The sequence below is a fragment of the Sceloporus occidentalis genome, unplaced genomic scaffold, assembly GCF_023333645.1.
Source record: "Sceloporus occidentalis isolate IW3139 unplaced genomic scaffold, rSceOcc1.0.p SCAF_10, whole genome shotgun sequence".
Taxonomy (NCBI): domain Eukaryota; kingdom Metazoa; phylum Chordata; class Lepidosauria; order Squamata; family Phrynosomatidae; genus Sceloporus; species Sceloporus occidentalis.
In genome coordinates, this window is record NW_028316990.1 from 31067674 (window position 1) to 31083287 (window position 15614).

The 15614-nt window shown below is 43.9% G+C and overlaps 1 protein-coding gene across 1 annotated transcript in view; it reads right to left on the reverse strand.

The window, feature by feature from the left end:
* LOC149306333 (mitochondrial Rho GTPase 2) overlaps nucleotides 1-15161 on the reverse strand; it is a 34923-nt gene extending 19762 nt beyond the window's left edge. The window contains exons 1-6 of the mRNA XM_089539862.1: nucleotides 15052-15161; nucleotides 8052-8110; nucleotides 5412-5493; nucleotides 3972-4015; nucleotides 1832-1885; nucleotides 383-435 (exon numbers count right to left, since the gene is read on the reverse strand). Coding sequence (XP_089395988.1) covers nucleotides 383-435; nucleotides 1832-1885; nucleotides 3972-4015; nucleotides 5412-5493; nucleotides 8052-8110; nucleotides 15052-15088 — 329 coding nt within the window. The 5' untranslated portion in view covers nucleotides 15089-15161. The remainder of the gene's footprint in view (nucleotides 1-382; nucleotides 436-1831; nucleotides 1886-3971; nucleotides 4016-5411; nucleotides 5494-8051; nucleotides 8111-15051) is intronic.
* Nucleotides 15162-15614: the final 453 nt, after the last annotated feature.

Below are 15614 nucleotides of genomic sequence, written 5' to 3' on the forward strand. Positions count from 1 at the left end.
CTTATTCAAAATGCTTGGGACCAAAATTGTCTTGGATTCCATCCCCCCCCCCCCCCCCCCATATTTTGGAATATTTGCATATACATAATAAGATAACTTGGAGATGAGACTCAAGTCAATGTCCTCCAGCAAGGGTGAAATCTGCTTCTTCATTCTTTGGTGTGCAAGAACACTTAGGGCATCTCTGTGTTTGTCCCATGACCAATTAGAAGGTGGGGAAACAGATCTTCATCCAGGAGACTCCAACTGACCTTCTATACAAGACACCTCTATCTGCTAAGTCTTCAAAAGTGCTTAAACTGGCAAAACCAGAGGCCATGCCAGTGTAAGCAATCTATAAGATTTGGCCCAGAATATCCCATTCCATTGGATGTTATAGTACCTAGAACACTTTTCAGCTCCACCGTTCACCATTGGAATCCATTTTGTCCGAATCTGAAATATAAAACAAAAACATTAAATTGACTTGAGCACTCTCCAGACACATCATCATCATCATCATCATCATCATCATCATCATCATCATCATCATATATTTATAGCCTGCCCAATCACAAAGAATTTGGGCGGGTTACAGTAATAAAAACACATATGAAATACAGTAAAATCAAGAATTAGCCCCTTCCCAACCCCCCATCCCAGTACTAAAACTACAATTAAATAATCAGAATTTAAAAAGTAATTAATACAATAGTGTTAAAATTAGGGGAGAGCTCATGGACAGAGTGATGTAACTCACAGTATGTGGGGAGAGGATTTTTGTCATGCCCCAGCATGACAAAGCTCCATTCAAGAAATCATAGATAAAATATGACTGAAAGATGATCATCCAACACCTCCAAAGGCAAGTTCATCCCCTTCCAAGGCAGTCCATTCCACAGGGAAACAGCTGAAATTTGTCCTAGTCTTTAGATGGAATCACTTTTCTTCCAATTTGAATCAATTGGTTCCTGTTCTAACTCACTCCACCTTCTATCTACAGGACACCCCTTAGATATCTATGGCTATCAAGTCTCTATCAATATGGCTATCAAGCCTATCAGTCTTCTCTTCTCCAAACTAAATATACTCAGCTCTGTAAGGTTTGTTTTCTAGACCTCCTCCTGCAGGACAAAGAGAAGCCAAGTCATTCAGAATCAAGCCATGCCATCCAGATTGCTGTGAGTACCAGAGGAAAGCAGACACATCTGAAACTGGTGCTTGAAGATCAGCAAAACAAAGCCAAGGTAAGTTCTCAGTTTCACTTGCTCCCGCATTTGATTTTTGTCTTTATCGCAGACACTGTATGTCTCAAATAGGAAGGAATCTGCAGATCAGCAGAAGCTGAAAATGACACTTTTAAGTAATTTGTGCTGGGTAAATCTAAACCGTTTCACCATGCTCAGCATGAAAAGGATAGACTGGAAGACAGGCATTAAAGATGAGAAGCCTGCCAGAAAAAAAGAAGTGGCAATCTTAATTCAACACCGCAATCATGGCTAAATATACAAAGATTTAAAGTCCCGGGCCTGGTTGAATGAATCTGTCAGTCTGGATTTCTCTCTTATTCTAAAATCTCAGGCTCTTTCCACCCCAATTATGGAGATATCTTAGAATTTGGGTAAAATCTTCTTGAAAGTGATCTCAAAATTCCCATTCATCCTTAAGTGAGATGTTCTCCTGCTTTTAAGACTGAGACTGCTGCAGATGGGTCATGAAGAAGACAGTATGAGATGGCACCACCATGTTTGCCATGTTATGGGGAACGAGGAGCAGCTCATGCAAAAGGCCATGCAGTCACCATAAGTCGGAAATGACTCGAAGGAACACAACACACAAAGACAGCATTTACCTTGTCAATGGTGGACTCCTCTGTGACGTCATACACCATGCAGACCACATTTGCCTGTAAGGGATCAAAGGAATACAGGGCTTTTAGCAATATACAGAAACAAAAATGGATAACTACTGCAATGGATTACATCAGACCATCTAAATAAAATAAAATAAAGATATCACATGAGAGGAACAGACCTGTCTCCCTGCAGTGTCAGGGACAAATACTTTGTGCTCAATTGCTTCTCTTTCATACAAACCTACTAGAGTATTAAGATCTACAGAGGAGGGCTTTCTCTCAGTCCTGCCACCATTTCAGGCTGATATGGTGAGGACATAGAAGAAAGTCTTCTCAGTGGCTGCTCCATGGCTTGCATACTCCTCCTTCTCCGCAGTTGAGAGAAGTAGTTTACTGGGTCCCACATGTAGGAACCAATAAGCTCCAAATTAATCTTCACTGCTTGATTCTGCTAATTAGATGAACTAGCTGACTCAATAGACTGCAATTTCAGATCATAAGAGGGTCAGGAAAGGGCCTCTCTTTTTTAAAAAGGGAAAGATCTGACCCCCCTCCCTCCCTCCCTGGCTTTTGCAGAGCCTCTGCCTGTTTCTCTGCCTACGCTCAGCACTCTACTCAGTTCCGACCATCGCTTCAGCTCAGATGGTGCCAACGGCAAAGCAGATGGTGGGATCACCGTCCCTTTGGGAAGCGGGTTTATCGCTTAATCTCCCAAACATACAAGGTTTTAGATAGGATTTGGCAAGGCTGTGCTAAGCCTCGTATGTAGACACAATTGCTGGGGATAAGGAGGTGAAGGAGGCTCTCCTGCTCTCAGGGAGAGCACCTGCCTACCAAGTAAAATCCTTGACATATCAGCTTACGAAGAAGTTGGGAGCATTTGTAAGTGCTTCCAAACCACCTATCCACTTGTGGTGACTTCTATTAATTTCATAGGGTTTTCTTAGCCAAGGAATATTGCCTGAAATATAGCACCTGGCATTCGTTTGACAGTCTCCCACCAAGTACTAAGCAGGGGCCATTTGCTTCCTATCATCCATATCTGGGCTAAGTGGACTGACAAGCCCCCTTTAGTATAAAGAGTGGTTATGTTGTTCCATATGGTCCACATGGTTATCTCAGCTCGACAGAGAATGTTACTCAACAGGTAATGCAAGCACGTAAACCAAACTCGTTTTGACAGGGAAAACCAGACCTGTCCAGAGTGAGCATCCACCTGGCATCCTAAAGCAGGCACCACAATCTGCCTTGGGTCCTGCCTACTAAAAATATATATGAAATGGTGGTCTGGCACTCTGAGCATCATTGGAAGCCTGAGTTCAGAGGCCAAATTAATTCCACAACAGTCTTGATGAAGCCTCCTTCCAGGAGTATTGTGAGAAATTCAAATGGTAGAAAGGAGTAATACAGAGCACTGTTAGGCAAGTCTGAGGTGGCCCAATGGTGCTCACTTTGGATCAGGCTTGCTCATGTGCTCCAAAGATGGAGTGTGAGGCTCAAAGTGGAACACCAACCTCCAATGTATTTATTTGTTTGTCTGATCAATTTATATCCCACCTTTCTCAGTACAAAATCCAATGGCGAAAGGATTTTCACACAGCTTCCACATCCCCTGGTGCCTACTGCTCTCCCCCCACCCAACACACAGACCAATGTACCTTGCAGAGCATGGAAATGTTGCATTTTTAACTCCAATTTTCAGAATATCCAAGCCTGCAAGACCAGTGGCCTTGCTAGCCAGGAGATCATTTTCCAAGCTCTGCTCCAGACAGCAGATAAGAAGATGCCATGCTTCTCCCAATGAATGTAAAGGAAGTAGACATTCTGGGTGCATTGTGAGTCCCTCAACAGTAATACACACCACCCTTCCCCCTTTCCTTTTTGCTGGGGTCTGATTTAGCCCACCAAGTTAAGCCACATACAGTGGCTTACAAGCAAGCAAAGGATTATACAAACTTTTAACAAAACTGATAATGCTAATCCGAAGATGCCCTCTCTCGGAGAGTGGTCTGCTGTTGCACCTGAGCTTTAGGAGCAAAATTCAGAACTCAGCATGTGTGTGAGGGAGGGGGGTATAATAGGCCCGGGGGGATGTGGGAGCTTTTAAAAACTGCATTCCCATGCTTTTCTTGCTCACCTTGGCGATCTCCTCTTGTAGTTCCTCTTCTGTCTGCTCTGACTCTAAAAGGGGAAGAAAAGGTTTGTACATTTTGGCAGCCTGGTCCCTCATACAACACAAAAAACTGCTCACAAAGATATACAAACAGCATTCATGATTTATGTGATCCAAGGCATGGGAAACCTGAGTTCAAATCTAGGCTCACTCACTGCAGAATCTACACAGTTTGGGGAAAAGACTACTCTTTCTCACCTTCATTTAAATTTCAGAAATCAGAATGCTGCATAGTTTGTACTGAAGGTAAGGAGATCTGCCCCAGCCCCCAAACCTGCCTCCTCACTGTTTAGAACAATCATCAATGTCTTTGTAAGTTATAAAGGGTAGACTTAAAGTGTAAGCAAAACTTTTGTAATTGCAAGAGCATTTTCCCAGTGGAGTAAGCTGCTTAAGTAGATTGGGAAATCTCCTTCTTCAAAGATCACCAAGACAAGATAAGCAAACTGTCCACTGGGGATGCTTAAGTGGTAGGATGTTCTGTTTCATGACATGACAAGGAAGAAAACAGTATTAGTAATAAAGATGAGTGAAGCAGAATTCATTGTATTTATAAAATACACTCAAGTATCCAACATGTTTCAGCTATACTGTCAAAGTACAGTCATCTTACAAGCCAGGGGAATGTATGGAAACACAAGGAATTGCAGAAACAAAGTTATCTTTGGATTACAGAAGCAAGAGGAAATGACATCCTGGCACCTGACAGAGGCCAGACTATTAAGGGGCACTCATACTAAAGCCACCCATTAGCATTGTGGCTGTACTGGTACGTAACTGCGGACTTCCATCACCCAGCTTTGGTTCTTGAGAGACTGTGTTGTGTTGCAGTCAGCACTGGATTCAATCAGGGAGACCTGAGTTCCAAATCCTCTCTAAGCCATAAAGCTCACTGGCTGGCCTTGGGCCAGTTACCATTTCTATACCTCACAGGGAAGATTAAGTTTAAAAAGAAGGTAAGACAGGGGACCACTGTGGTCTCTTCAGCTTCTTGGAGGAGAAAGGGTAAGATATGAAAAATAAAGGGACTAGCGTTGTATAGTAACTATGATACAGCAACATTCAAAGAGCTTTATGTTTTGTTAAATCTCTTCCAATCCTCTACAGGTAAGAAAGTCTCAGAAGTATCAAGAAAATCTATCTACACATTATGTAGCATGAATGAAAAGGTAGACCAAGATGGCAGAATTCAGATTTCAGCTTCTGTGATATGTCATTTTTAAAGTATATCTTGAACTGTTTGAAAAGCTGCCCATATTATACCAGCTCAAATGGATGCTGTGTTAAGCCTTCAATGTCATGTGTTCACTGTCTATATGCAGGAAGATCTGGTCTTTTGGAAAAATATCACTTGGGTAGAAAAAAAAAGAACTAAAATGAAACTAGGGCAACTGCAACACCTACCTGAATAGTCCACAATGTGGGTGGGAACCTTCTCAGGGGTGACATCTGCTGGGATGGTGATTTCTTCTGCACGAGGCGGCACCTGGAGGGGTGGAACAGAGAGAAGATCATTCTCACAATAAGGAAACAGGTACACGGAGGGGTGGAGTGGGACGTATACTTCAAGTGGTGAAGAATGGCTATAGAGAATATAAGGAGAGCCAAGGGTTAGCAATAAAAAGGCTGCCAAAAATTATGAGAATGATGCATTTTGTGCAATTATATATTGATTTAAAGCACCTTTCTGCTGCTTTTAAAAGTAGAACAGCAGAAGCCAGAGTGGATTATATACAATTAATAAAACAAAGTAATCTCTGGCAGTGAAAGCCAATATGGTGTAGTGGTTTGACTCCAGGAGACTTAGGTTCAAATATCTATTCAGCTATGGATGGATTCAGCCAGCTGGTAACCTTGGGCAAGTCACGCTCTCTCAGCCTAAGAGTAAGGCAATAGCAAGCCTCCTCTGAATATATCTTGAAAAGAAAACCTTGGGTTGGGATCCCAGTAAATTGGTGAAAGAGAACAACACCACCACCACAATCCCTGCCGGCGGGTCTACAACCTTAAAGTTTGAACAAAAAGAAAAAGGGATTGGGTTATGGGGGAACTGAATTCAGATATCAGTTCTTAAAGTTAAAGAGTTATTCATAAGATGGTTGTGTAGAATGGAAATGGCTGATGGAAGCAAAAAGGCTAGTTGTTCAGCAGGGTAGCTGCCAGGATCTGGCTTCCCATCTCCCACTGCCCTACCTCATGGATTGGTTTTCATCTGTTCACCTTGATGGACCTGAACAACGCTGGGGAGTATACGCAGGTCTCTAGGTCTCATCAAGGGGACACCCCATTTGCCCCACAGACTCATATTTAGAGGCAGAATCTCTTCTGTATGTGTAAACTGAATGAAAGCAGAGACAGAGTCAACTCCTAATTGCAAGTTCCTTGAATACAAGGACAAAAGTGTGAAATGCAATCCCTGCCATCCATATGACATTCTGCTGGAGCCCTTCTGGCCTGTTGATCCCCTCAACCGCTTGCAGTCTCCTAAGTCTCTGAAAATCATGACCTGGTTCACTGACCACTGTGAGTGTACTAGTAGAGAGCTGGGGGGATGTGAAGAGGGACAGAAAACATTAAGCTGCTTGCCTGGGCCCAAAGCAGGGAAAGGTACTTAGAATGATCCCGGTGCCTGATTAGGCGACTTACTACACTGACCGTGCATGGGTCACGGGGGTCAACTTGGGGGGACAGGCTGTGACACCATCTGCTTGTGCAGATAAAGGGCTCCAACTTTGGAACAAGGAACAGGCAGGCAGAGGGGAAATACAGCCCTTCAAGGGAATTAAAGCCACATTTTCCAGCATCTTGGGACATGTGTGTGTATGTGAAGGGATGGGGGAGGTATTTGGCCAACTGCTGATGCTCTCAGGCAAATGGCAGGAATAGCTATGGCTGAAACCACAGGAACAGATGGCCACTGGCTAAAAGTCTTACACAGATACACAGAATGTAGCAGCTACTCCGGAAGAACCTCATGGGCACAGCCATGGTATTAGGAAAAACAGAAAGCAGCTGGAACACAATGGAAAAGCAAAGAATCAGGCTGAAAGTCCATCTAACCCAGCATAGGGTTTCTAATGGTAACCAGCAGTCAAATGCTCCTGCAAATCTAATGAACAAGGGAGCAAGAGAGGAGCTTGAAAATTTTACTTTTTTGGACTACAGTACCCTCTCCCTACTAGCAGTGTGTAAAAAGGTAAATTTCCCAAGGTCTGGAATGATAACTATCCCCTAATTGCTACCAGCATTCATAAACACCCACTTCACCACAGAAGTTCCACAGCCAGCTTTTCCTAAACTGGTCCACTCCAGATGTTCTGGTCTCCTTCTTCTATCAGTCCCAGCCAATACTCTGCGGGATGGATTAAGGCACAATGGGAGATGTACTACAAAACCTCTGAAAGGCTTTGGAAAAGGTTTCATTTCATTTAGCCATGACATATTGTAAAAATTGCCAGGTAGTCCCTGAAAGGTTGTGAGCACCTGAAAGGAAGAGGGATGTTCAGATGTGTCATCTTTGCCCAGATGGCTGCTCTATGATACTATCCACCTGGAGAATTTCTGCATCTGTCAGAAGCACCCCACACCTCCAAAACTAGAAGTCTGCATGTGGAAGCCTGAATACTTGAGCTCCTGATACTACGCAAGATAATAAAGGGGACTTAGGTTGCTTCTGCACTGCAGAAATAATACAGTGTGACACCACTTTTTGATTAGTCTCACAAATTAAAAATCCCAGGATACCATAGCATTGAGCAATGGCAGTTAAAGTGATGTCAAACTGCATTAATTTTGTAGTGCAGATGCAGACCAAGTCAGTGGACTTCTCCAGGGCACCCAATGGACTGGGTTCTGTTTGGTAGGCAAAGGAGCAGTCTGGCAAGAGCATTTGCAGACTGTGGACCAAGGAGCAGAGAAGATTGAGATAGACAGGGAGGTGATGGTAGGAAAATTTGACTATCTTGATTAGAAAATATCAGTCACACGTTTACAGTTGCAGATCTCATACTGATGCGCTCATGGCAAGAGCCACCTTCCACTCACCTCTTCAGGGAACTCTTCGCCCACCAGGGCCATAATCAGCGAGGTTTTTCCCACCTGGGCTGTGAGACACAGAGAAAGGAAGAAGAAATAAGATTATCACAGGAGCTGTGCTTAGATAAGGAGAGATGTGTACCAGTAACTAACATTTTATCATCACAATCACCCCGCACAGGAGTTTATTCTTGCTCAAGGCCATCCAATGATCTTTATGGATGTACAGGAATGAGAGCCAGCTTAGTGTGGTGGTTTGAGTGCTGGGCTAAGGCTTCAGGAGATCAGGGTTCAAATTTTCACTCAGCCCTGGAAACCCAATGGGTGACCTTGGGCAAACCACACTCTCGCAGACTCTCTCAGCAAATGCCATCTGTACAAATATTACCAAGAAAATCCTGTCATACGTTCTTCTTAGGGTCACCATAAATTTGAAGCTACCTGAAGGCACACAACAACAGCAAAGAGATTTGAACTTGAGACTCCTTTGCCCAGTTTCAGCCATCTTTCCCCTAGCTAACCAGGGATCTCTCTCATAGACTATAGCCATACTACAGATATCTTTTATCATCGGCAATGCTAACTCGGGTGACATGAATTATAGAACAAAAGCATCTGGAGGGCCACAGTCACTCACCCCTGTGCCAGGCAAAAGGACAGAGGAGACAGAGGTTTCGTTCACACTACACAAATATAGCACTATAATTTCATTGTAACTGCAATAGTGCCATCCTATGGAATTTGGGGATTAGTAGCTTGGTGAGGGATTTAGAATTTCCTGCCAAAGAGTTATAGCGCTTCCCCAAAGTATAAATCCCAAGATTCTGTGGGATAAATGCATGGTATTTAAAAGGGCATTAAAGTGCCGTAATTGCACAGTGTGAAAGGGACCAGAAGTAAAAAAGGAAAACTTGTGGAAGCTTGGAGAGAGAAGAAAGGTAAAAGTTGAAGAACACATCTACCATTTAAGAAAAAGCAGAGAATTAAATAAGAAAACCTGCAATGGCACAGTGCATGGCCTGGGCAGGTAGGCTGGCAGTTAAATGTCTGGGTCGGCTGGGTTTGCATCAACCACATGCTGAAAAGCAGGCAAAACACTGCCAGCATTCACTTAGGAGAGTCAAGTAGTATTACGAATGTGACATAAGTGTTTCACCTCTTTCCCAAAATGAAACCAGACCTTTCCGAGCAAAGCAGTGAGGCAGGGGAAAACCAGAGAGTTAAAAGCTTCTTGGTTGAGAATGTAAATCCACAATGCCCCCAATACATTGCTTCTTATATACACATGGATCTTTAGTGAAACTCAGATAATTAATAATACAAGGCGCCTCAGGCCCGAATTTGGAATAGCAATAGCTCTCAGTGAAGAGAAGGCATTTGGCTGTGTTTGGTTTCTTTTTTTTTTTAAAGGTTATGAATATTTGAAAAGGTTGTCTGCAGCCAGCATGTTAGGAAAAATACAGTTTGTTTTAAACTGTATTACAGATTCCCGAAGAGCTGGTGGAACAACTAACACTGCTTTCTGAGACATGGTTAATTTAAGGAAAGAAGGGAGGAGGTGAGCAAGATGCATGCTAATGGATGGTGGGTATAAACTTTGCTTTATACCCCACCTTTTCCCTCTCTGTGAAGGACTCAGAACAACAGTGATGCAAAACGGCCCTTGCTGAAATAAAAGGGGAATGAGATTCTCCACTTTCCCCCTTGCATTTTCTACATACAAATCTTGGGAGGTTTGAGGATGTTTTAAAAGGGCAAATTAAGTCAATACGGATCAAAGCTCCAATTCCAATGTTGTATGTCATTTTCGTGATTCTCATTGTTACAGAGAAAACCTTACCTGCAAGAGGGGAAGGTGGGATAGACAAACCAGATTAATTCACAGGAGACAGTTCCATCAGTGGGATATTCGATACTTACAATTAGTTACAAATAATAGTACAAATGAATCTCAGGTGAAAGTAATTACTATTAGAAAACCATAACTATCAGAAACACTAGAGCTTTTTGGATAAAGGATGTTTGTAATTCACAGCACTGGGTAGCCAAGCGTGCGCCCTCCAGACGCTTGGGACAATAATTCATACACTCCTTGGCTGTTGAATATAGTGCAGTTGTCATCCCAAACACCTGAAGAGGCACTAGGTTGCTCATTCTTGCAAGTCCTAACAAATTCAATTCTAAGCTCTAAATAATGCACATCAAACAAGCTTTTCATAGTTCTTTGCATTGTGTAATTCTGCTCTTGCTAGATAGGAATCCATCTTTCTGGACGTCCACACATTCCTCATCCCTGCCCTGCAGGGGAAGCATACAACTGGCTTTTAATAATGTACTGGCTTGAGAATGTAATGTAATAATGTACTGGCTTGAGAACTGACTGGCTATATTAGAACTTGAAACTGGGATAACTTCACTTTCTGGTGCTGATACACTGATTTTTCCATTGTTTGTAGGAGTGTGACTTCACAGGCTGTCTGACCGTTGTTTTTATCGGGCTCTGAATATTACAACGTTCAATGTGAACTCCATGGAACCATGACATTCACATTCCCAAGAAATTAATGAAGTAAAATAATAACACAGTAGAAAGAAAAGGGGCTCAGCAGAGGATTAGAAAATCACCCAATATCTCTATTAAGATAAAGGCACAGGATGTTATCTCTTTCAGTTCTGAGATCTCATCAGATACCACTCATACTTTGGAGAACTTTTGGACCCATGCATGATTTGGATTCCTATTCTTTGAAGCCCTAGCCAGCAAGATAAAGGTGTATGGGTACTGTAGTCCAAAGCATTTGGAGGATCTAGAGTTTCTCACCTTTGCTTTAAAGCTTATCGTCACAGCTAGGAACTCCCATTACACTCCCAGCCAAATGAAAGATAGAATTGTAGACCAGACATCAAGTTCCACAAGTTGTGCACTGGGAACTACAAACACGGTGAATCCACTTGTACTTCCACTCTATAGTCCCTACTCATCTTTCACTTCATTACCACAAGTACAGGTTTTAGGGAGCTGGGCCCACAGCACTTCCAAAATGAGACCAGCTCTTTTAAATGTAAGAAAAAGAATCTGTCCCTTTGGTCTCCTTCCAGTTCCATAAAGGCAGGAGAGAGTTCCTGGAGGCAAAGACATATTTGCAATGACTCTCTGGAGGAAACATTTGGGTTACGTGCAAATAAGAAGTTGAGCAGACATGACAGAATGGCTCTGTCCCAACGCCTGAGGCCTCCTCTCCAAAAATGAAGCCAACTGCAAAAATCCTGAGGAATCAGCAAGGAAGGAAGGCATAAGACAAGGATGAGGAACATGCAAGTTGTGCGTGCAGATGGTCACATAGAAACACAAGGTTTTTTGGGGGGGAAAGTAGTACCTTACAGAAAGCTATTATTACCATCTTCTCCAGACAGACCAGGCTTTCCAGAGACAAGTGCTTTTCATCCTGGCTGCCAGTTTGTGATAAAGGCAAACACAATATTTCTTATAAGGCTAAGCTGGACAGCCCCAAAAATACATTTCGGTCAAATATGCATGGGCACTGAAAGACAGGAGAGAAACTCCCTTATACCTGCTCAAGCTTGTTTCCCATTCAAACTAGTATTTCTTATTCTGTCTGGCAGTTGCTCTCTGCAGCGTTGGGCAAAGAAGAGTATTTTCTGTCACCGGCTCTTTTCAATGAGGGGAGCTTACAAGCTACATACTTGATACACCAAACATGTATTTGCTTGGTCAGTTGAGAGGCAGATCAGGGAATAGGGACTTTGCCTGAGCTGGAAGGGGTTACAACCCCCCTGAAATCTCCTAGGCGCAACTCTGAGCCTGGATGTCCACGTTTCAGAGGTGACAAGTTCAGTTTTAATAATGGTCTGGTCATCGGGGGACAAAGTAAAGATGTTGCCTAAAGCCAAGCTTAATAGATAACCATATGAATATTAGAATGCAATGTAGGAGCCAAAAAGAACATATGAACTGGCCGAGAGCCCCCATGAGACTGGGGGGTTAGCTTGCGCTACAGTGTGTGCAGCATGCCAGGAAACCATTGTTTCTGTCCAACCACTGCTGATGGACAGCAGTGGTTATATATTCCAATTCTGCCATTTCTTTCCAATCTTTCTTTGTGGCCTTTTTGTTCAAAGACCACTGTTCTGAGGTCCAAAATGGAAAGTCCACATTGTCACTGCATCTCCATACCCTCAAAGTTCTGCATTCCTATGGACATTCTCACACAAAGACTGCTCTGTCCATGGGTTTTCCACTTCACCAAATGCATCTGAGGAAACAGACTCAAGTTTAGACTCATGCCACCACCACCTTCCAGCTAGTCTCAAAGATCCCTTTGCATACAGGAAAACCAAAGGTGAGGGATGGCAGGAACTGTAGGCCAGCACCATCTGGTGGGTCATATATTCCCCAATTCTGTTCCAAGCCATTCATAGGGATCTGGCAATTCTTCCACTCACTACAGTCAGCTGTCCACATCCATGGATTTTTTTAGCCATGGATTCAAGCATCCACAGCTTGCAAGAATTTAAAAAATATATTCATTCCAAAAAGCAAACCCTGATTTTGCCAATTTATATAAGGGACAGTTTTACTACGCCATTGTATTTAATGAGACTTCAGCATCTATGGATGTTGGTATCCATGGGGGGCCCAACAGCTACCAAAGGCTCACTGTATTTCATAAGGAAGGGAGCTAATTCAGCCTCCCTTCCCATCAGAGGGCAAGCCAGAGGGAAGCCCTCCTGGTCAAAGGGTTTTGGCCTTTGGAAAGACATGCCTAATTTTAGATATAATTCTGCTTCGCGACAGACAAATCCCCCGTAAGCTGAGAGCTGGTGGCAGGTCAGTTTTTTTCTCTGGCTGAAGGTTCAACTTCATACAGAGTTCATAAAGACTGTCAACTTCACCAACTAGGAAACCCTTGAGCGTATTCAGTCCAGTTCAAGGAGGCTTTCAGATTTCATAGAAGAGATCTTATTACTATGAGTGAGAATAGGCAATAGCTTCCATCAAGACCTTGCCTGGAGAAAGGCCAACACAGAAAAAACATGATGATAGGTAACAACAGTTATTTGAACATTTAACATGTGTTATATATGATTTGTTCAGGGGAGGTTTGACAATGCTTTCCCCTGAAGCTGAAAGTTGTGATTTTCCCAAAGTCACCCAGTGGGCTTCATGGCTGAGTTGGGAATCAAACGCCAGTTTCCCAGTCCTACAGTCAAACCACTACTTCATGCTGGCTTTCCATACAGTTCTATACTTGGGGAGGAAAGAAGCATAGTGTCAAGATCAAGGGACACAACAGTGCCACTGTATTCTGCTTTGGTCAGGCCCCACCTGGAATAATGCTGTGTCCAGTTCTGGACACCACAATTCAAAAAGGATGTTGAGAAACTGAAGCGTGTCCAAAGGAGGGAGACTAAAATGGTGAAGTGTCTGGAAACCATGAGGCCCTATGAGGAACGACTCAGGAAGCTGGGGATGTTTAGCCTGGAAGAGAGACGTTTAAGAGATGATAAGACAGCCCTGTTTAAATACATGAAGGGATGACATATTGAGGAGGGAGCAAGCTTGTTTCCTGCTGCTCCAGAGAACAGGATCCAGAACAATGGATGCAAGCTCCAAGTAAAGAGATTCCAGCTCAACATTAGGAGGAACTTCCTGACAGTTAAAAGCTGTTCGACAGTGGAATAAGCTGGGTCTTGTGGAGTCTCCTTCCTTAGAGGCCTTTAAACAGAGGCTGGATGGGCATCTGTTGGGGATGCTTTGATTGAGAGTTCCTGCATGGCAGAAATGGGGTTGGACTGGATCAGGGCCCTTCTTGGGGTCTCTATAATTCTTCCTCCATCTCTTGCTGTCTCACACATCCACACAAAACATAGCAGATCCGTCCTGAAACTGAATGGGCTTTCAAAAGCTGTTTGCCATGAATCAATCAATGAAAAAGTTAAACCACTGACCATCAGGGCTCAGCGGAGCCACAATAGTAGCAGCAAACCCCTCGCGACCCTCCAAAGACACACTTTTAGTTGGGCTGCCAGACCTACCAATTTCATAGCCAAAGGAGCTCTTTGGGGCATCTATTGTTGTTGTTCTGGTGTGCCTTCAAGTCATTCCTTACTCATGGGGATGCTAAGATCTGACCTGGGGATTCTGGGAGTTGTCATTCCAATACAAAGTCCCCCAAATGTAGCCCTAGTAGCCCCAAGGCCTGCATCTTCTCCCTCCATGCCTGAAAAGAGGGATTTCAATGGGTGCTTCGTGTCCAAAATTCATTGAACAACAATTCCCAGAATCCCCTGGCATGGGAATTCTGGGAACTGGGGATTCTGGGAACTGCAGTCTCCCCCAAAAGTCACTCTAATAGCCCCATGGCCTGCGTCCTCCTCCTCCAGGCCTGAAAGGAGGGCTTTCCATAGAACTTTCCTGCCCCACATTCACCCAGCAACAACTCCCAGAATCCCCAAGCCATGGAGGATTCTGGGAGTTGTAGGCCCCACAAAAAAGCACCTAGTTTCTGAAGCTCTGGACCGATGCTGTACTCTTCACCTCCATGCCTGAAAGTTGATGGCACTTTCCATGGCCCCTTCCTGCCCTGCACTCTTTGAACAACGACTCCCAGAATCCTCCATGGTAAATGGGGGATTCTGGGAATAGCAGTCCCCACACAAACAAAGTCCCTCCAACATTAATTTTTCTGGAGGTCTGAAACCTCCCTCCCCTCATTCCAGGGTCTGTTTCCTCCCCTTTCCAGGCAGTCCAAGTCCCAGAATCCCCCAGTCAACCAGGACAATGGGTGGTGGATTCTGGGAGTTGCAGTCCCCCCAAACACACAAAGAAGCCCACAGAAAGTGACTTACTGGTACCTCCCTGCCCTTCCTCCCTGGTCCGTTGCCTCCCCTTTCCAGGCACCCCTTGAACAACAAGTCCCAGAATCCCCCATCCAGTGGTGGATTCTGGGAATTGCAATACCCAGGCATTTCTCCTCCTCCTCCTTACCCTCCCCCAGAAGGAGGATGCGGACGTCTCGCCTCATGGCTGCTGGAGCCTCCTCACACAGCTCCCCACGTTCAGCACAGCAGCGGCTTCTCCGTCCTCCCGCCGGGTCCACTTCCGGTTCCGGTTTCCGGCCTCCGCGCCTCCCGTTCAGAGTTGGGCTGTTACGCCACAGCGGCACCTAGTGGCTGGAGGGCGAAAGCGACCTCGCGCTGAAGGACAAAGACTGTATAGTGTAGAGAAACAGCGCCACCTGTCGGCCGTGTTTGGAACTCCATTGCAAGACTTTACACTGTTGCAAAGATTATTTGTAATGCAATATTTTGCATGGCAATTGATTAATGGTATAATAAAATGATAGCCCTGGTTAAATATTTGGAGGGGTGTCATGCTGAGGAGGGAGCAAGCTTGTTTTCTGCTGCTCCAGAGAACAGGACACAGTGGAGCAATGGATGCAAACTAAAAGAAAAGAGGCGTTTTAACTGTTATTTATTTATTATTATTATTATTATTATTATTATTATTATTATTATTATTATTATTATTATTATTGTGGGGATTTTATA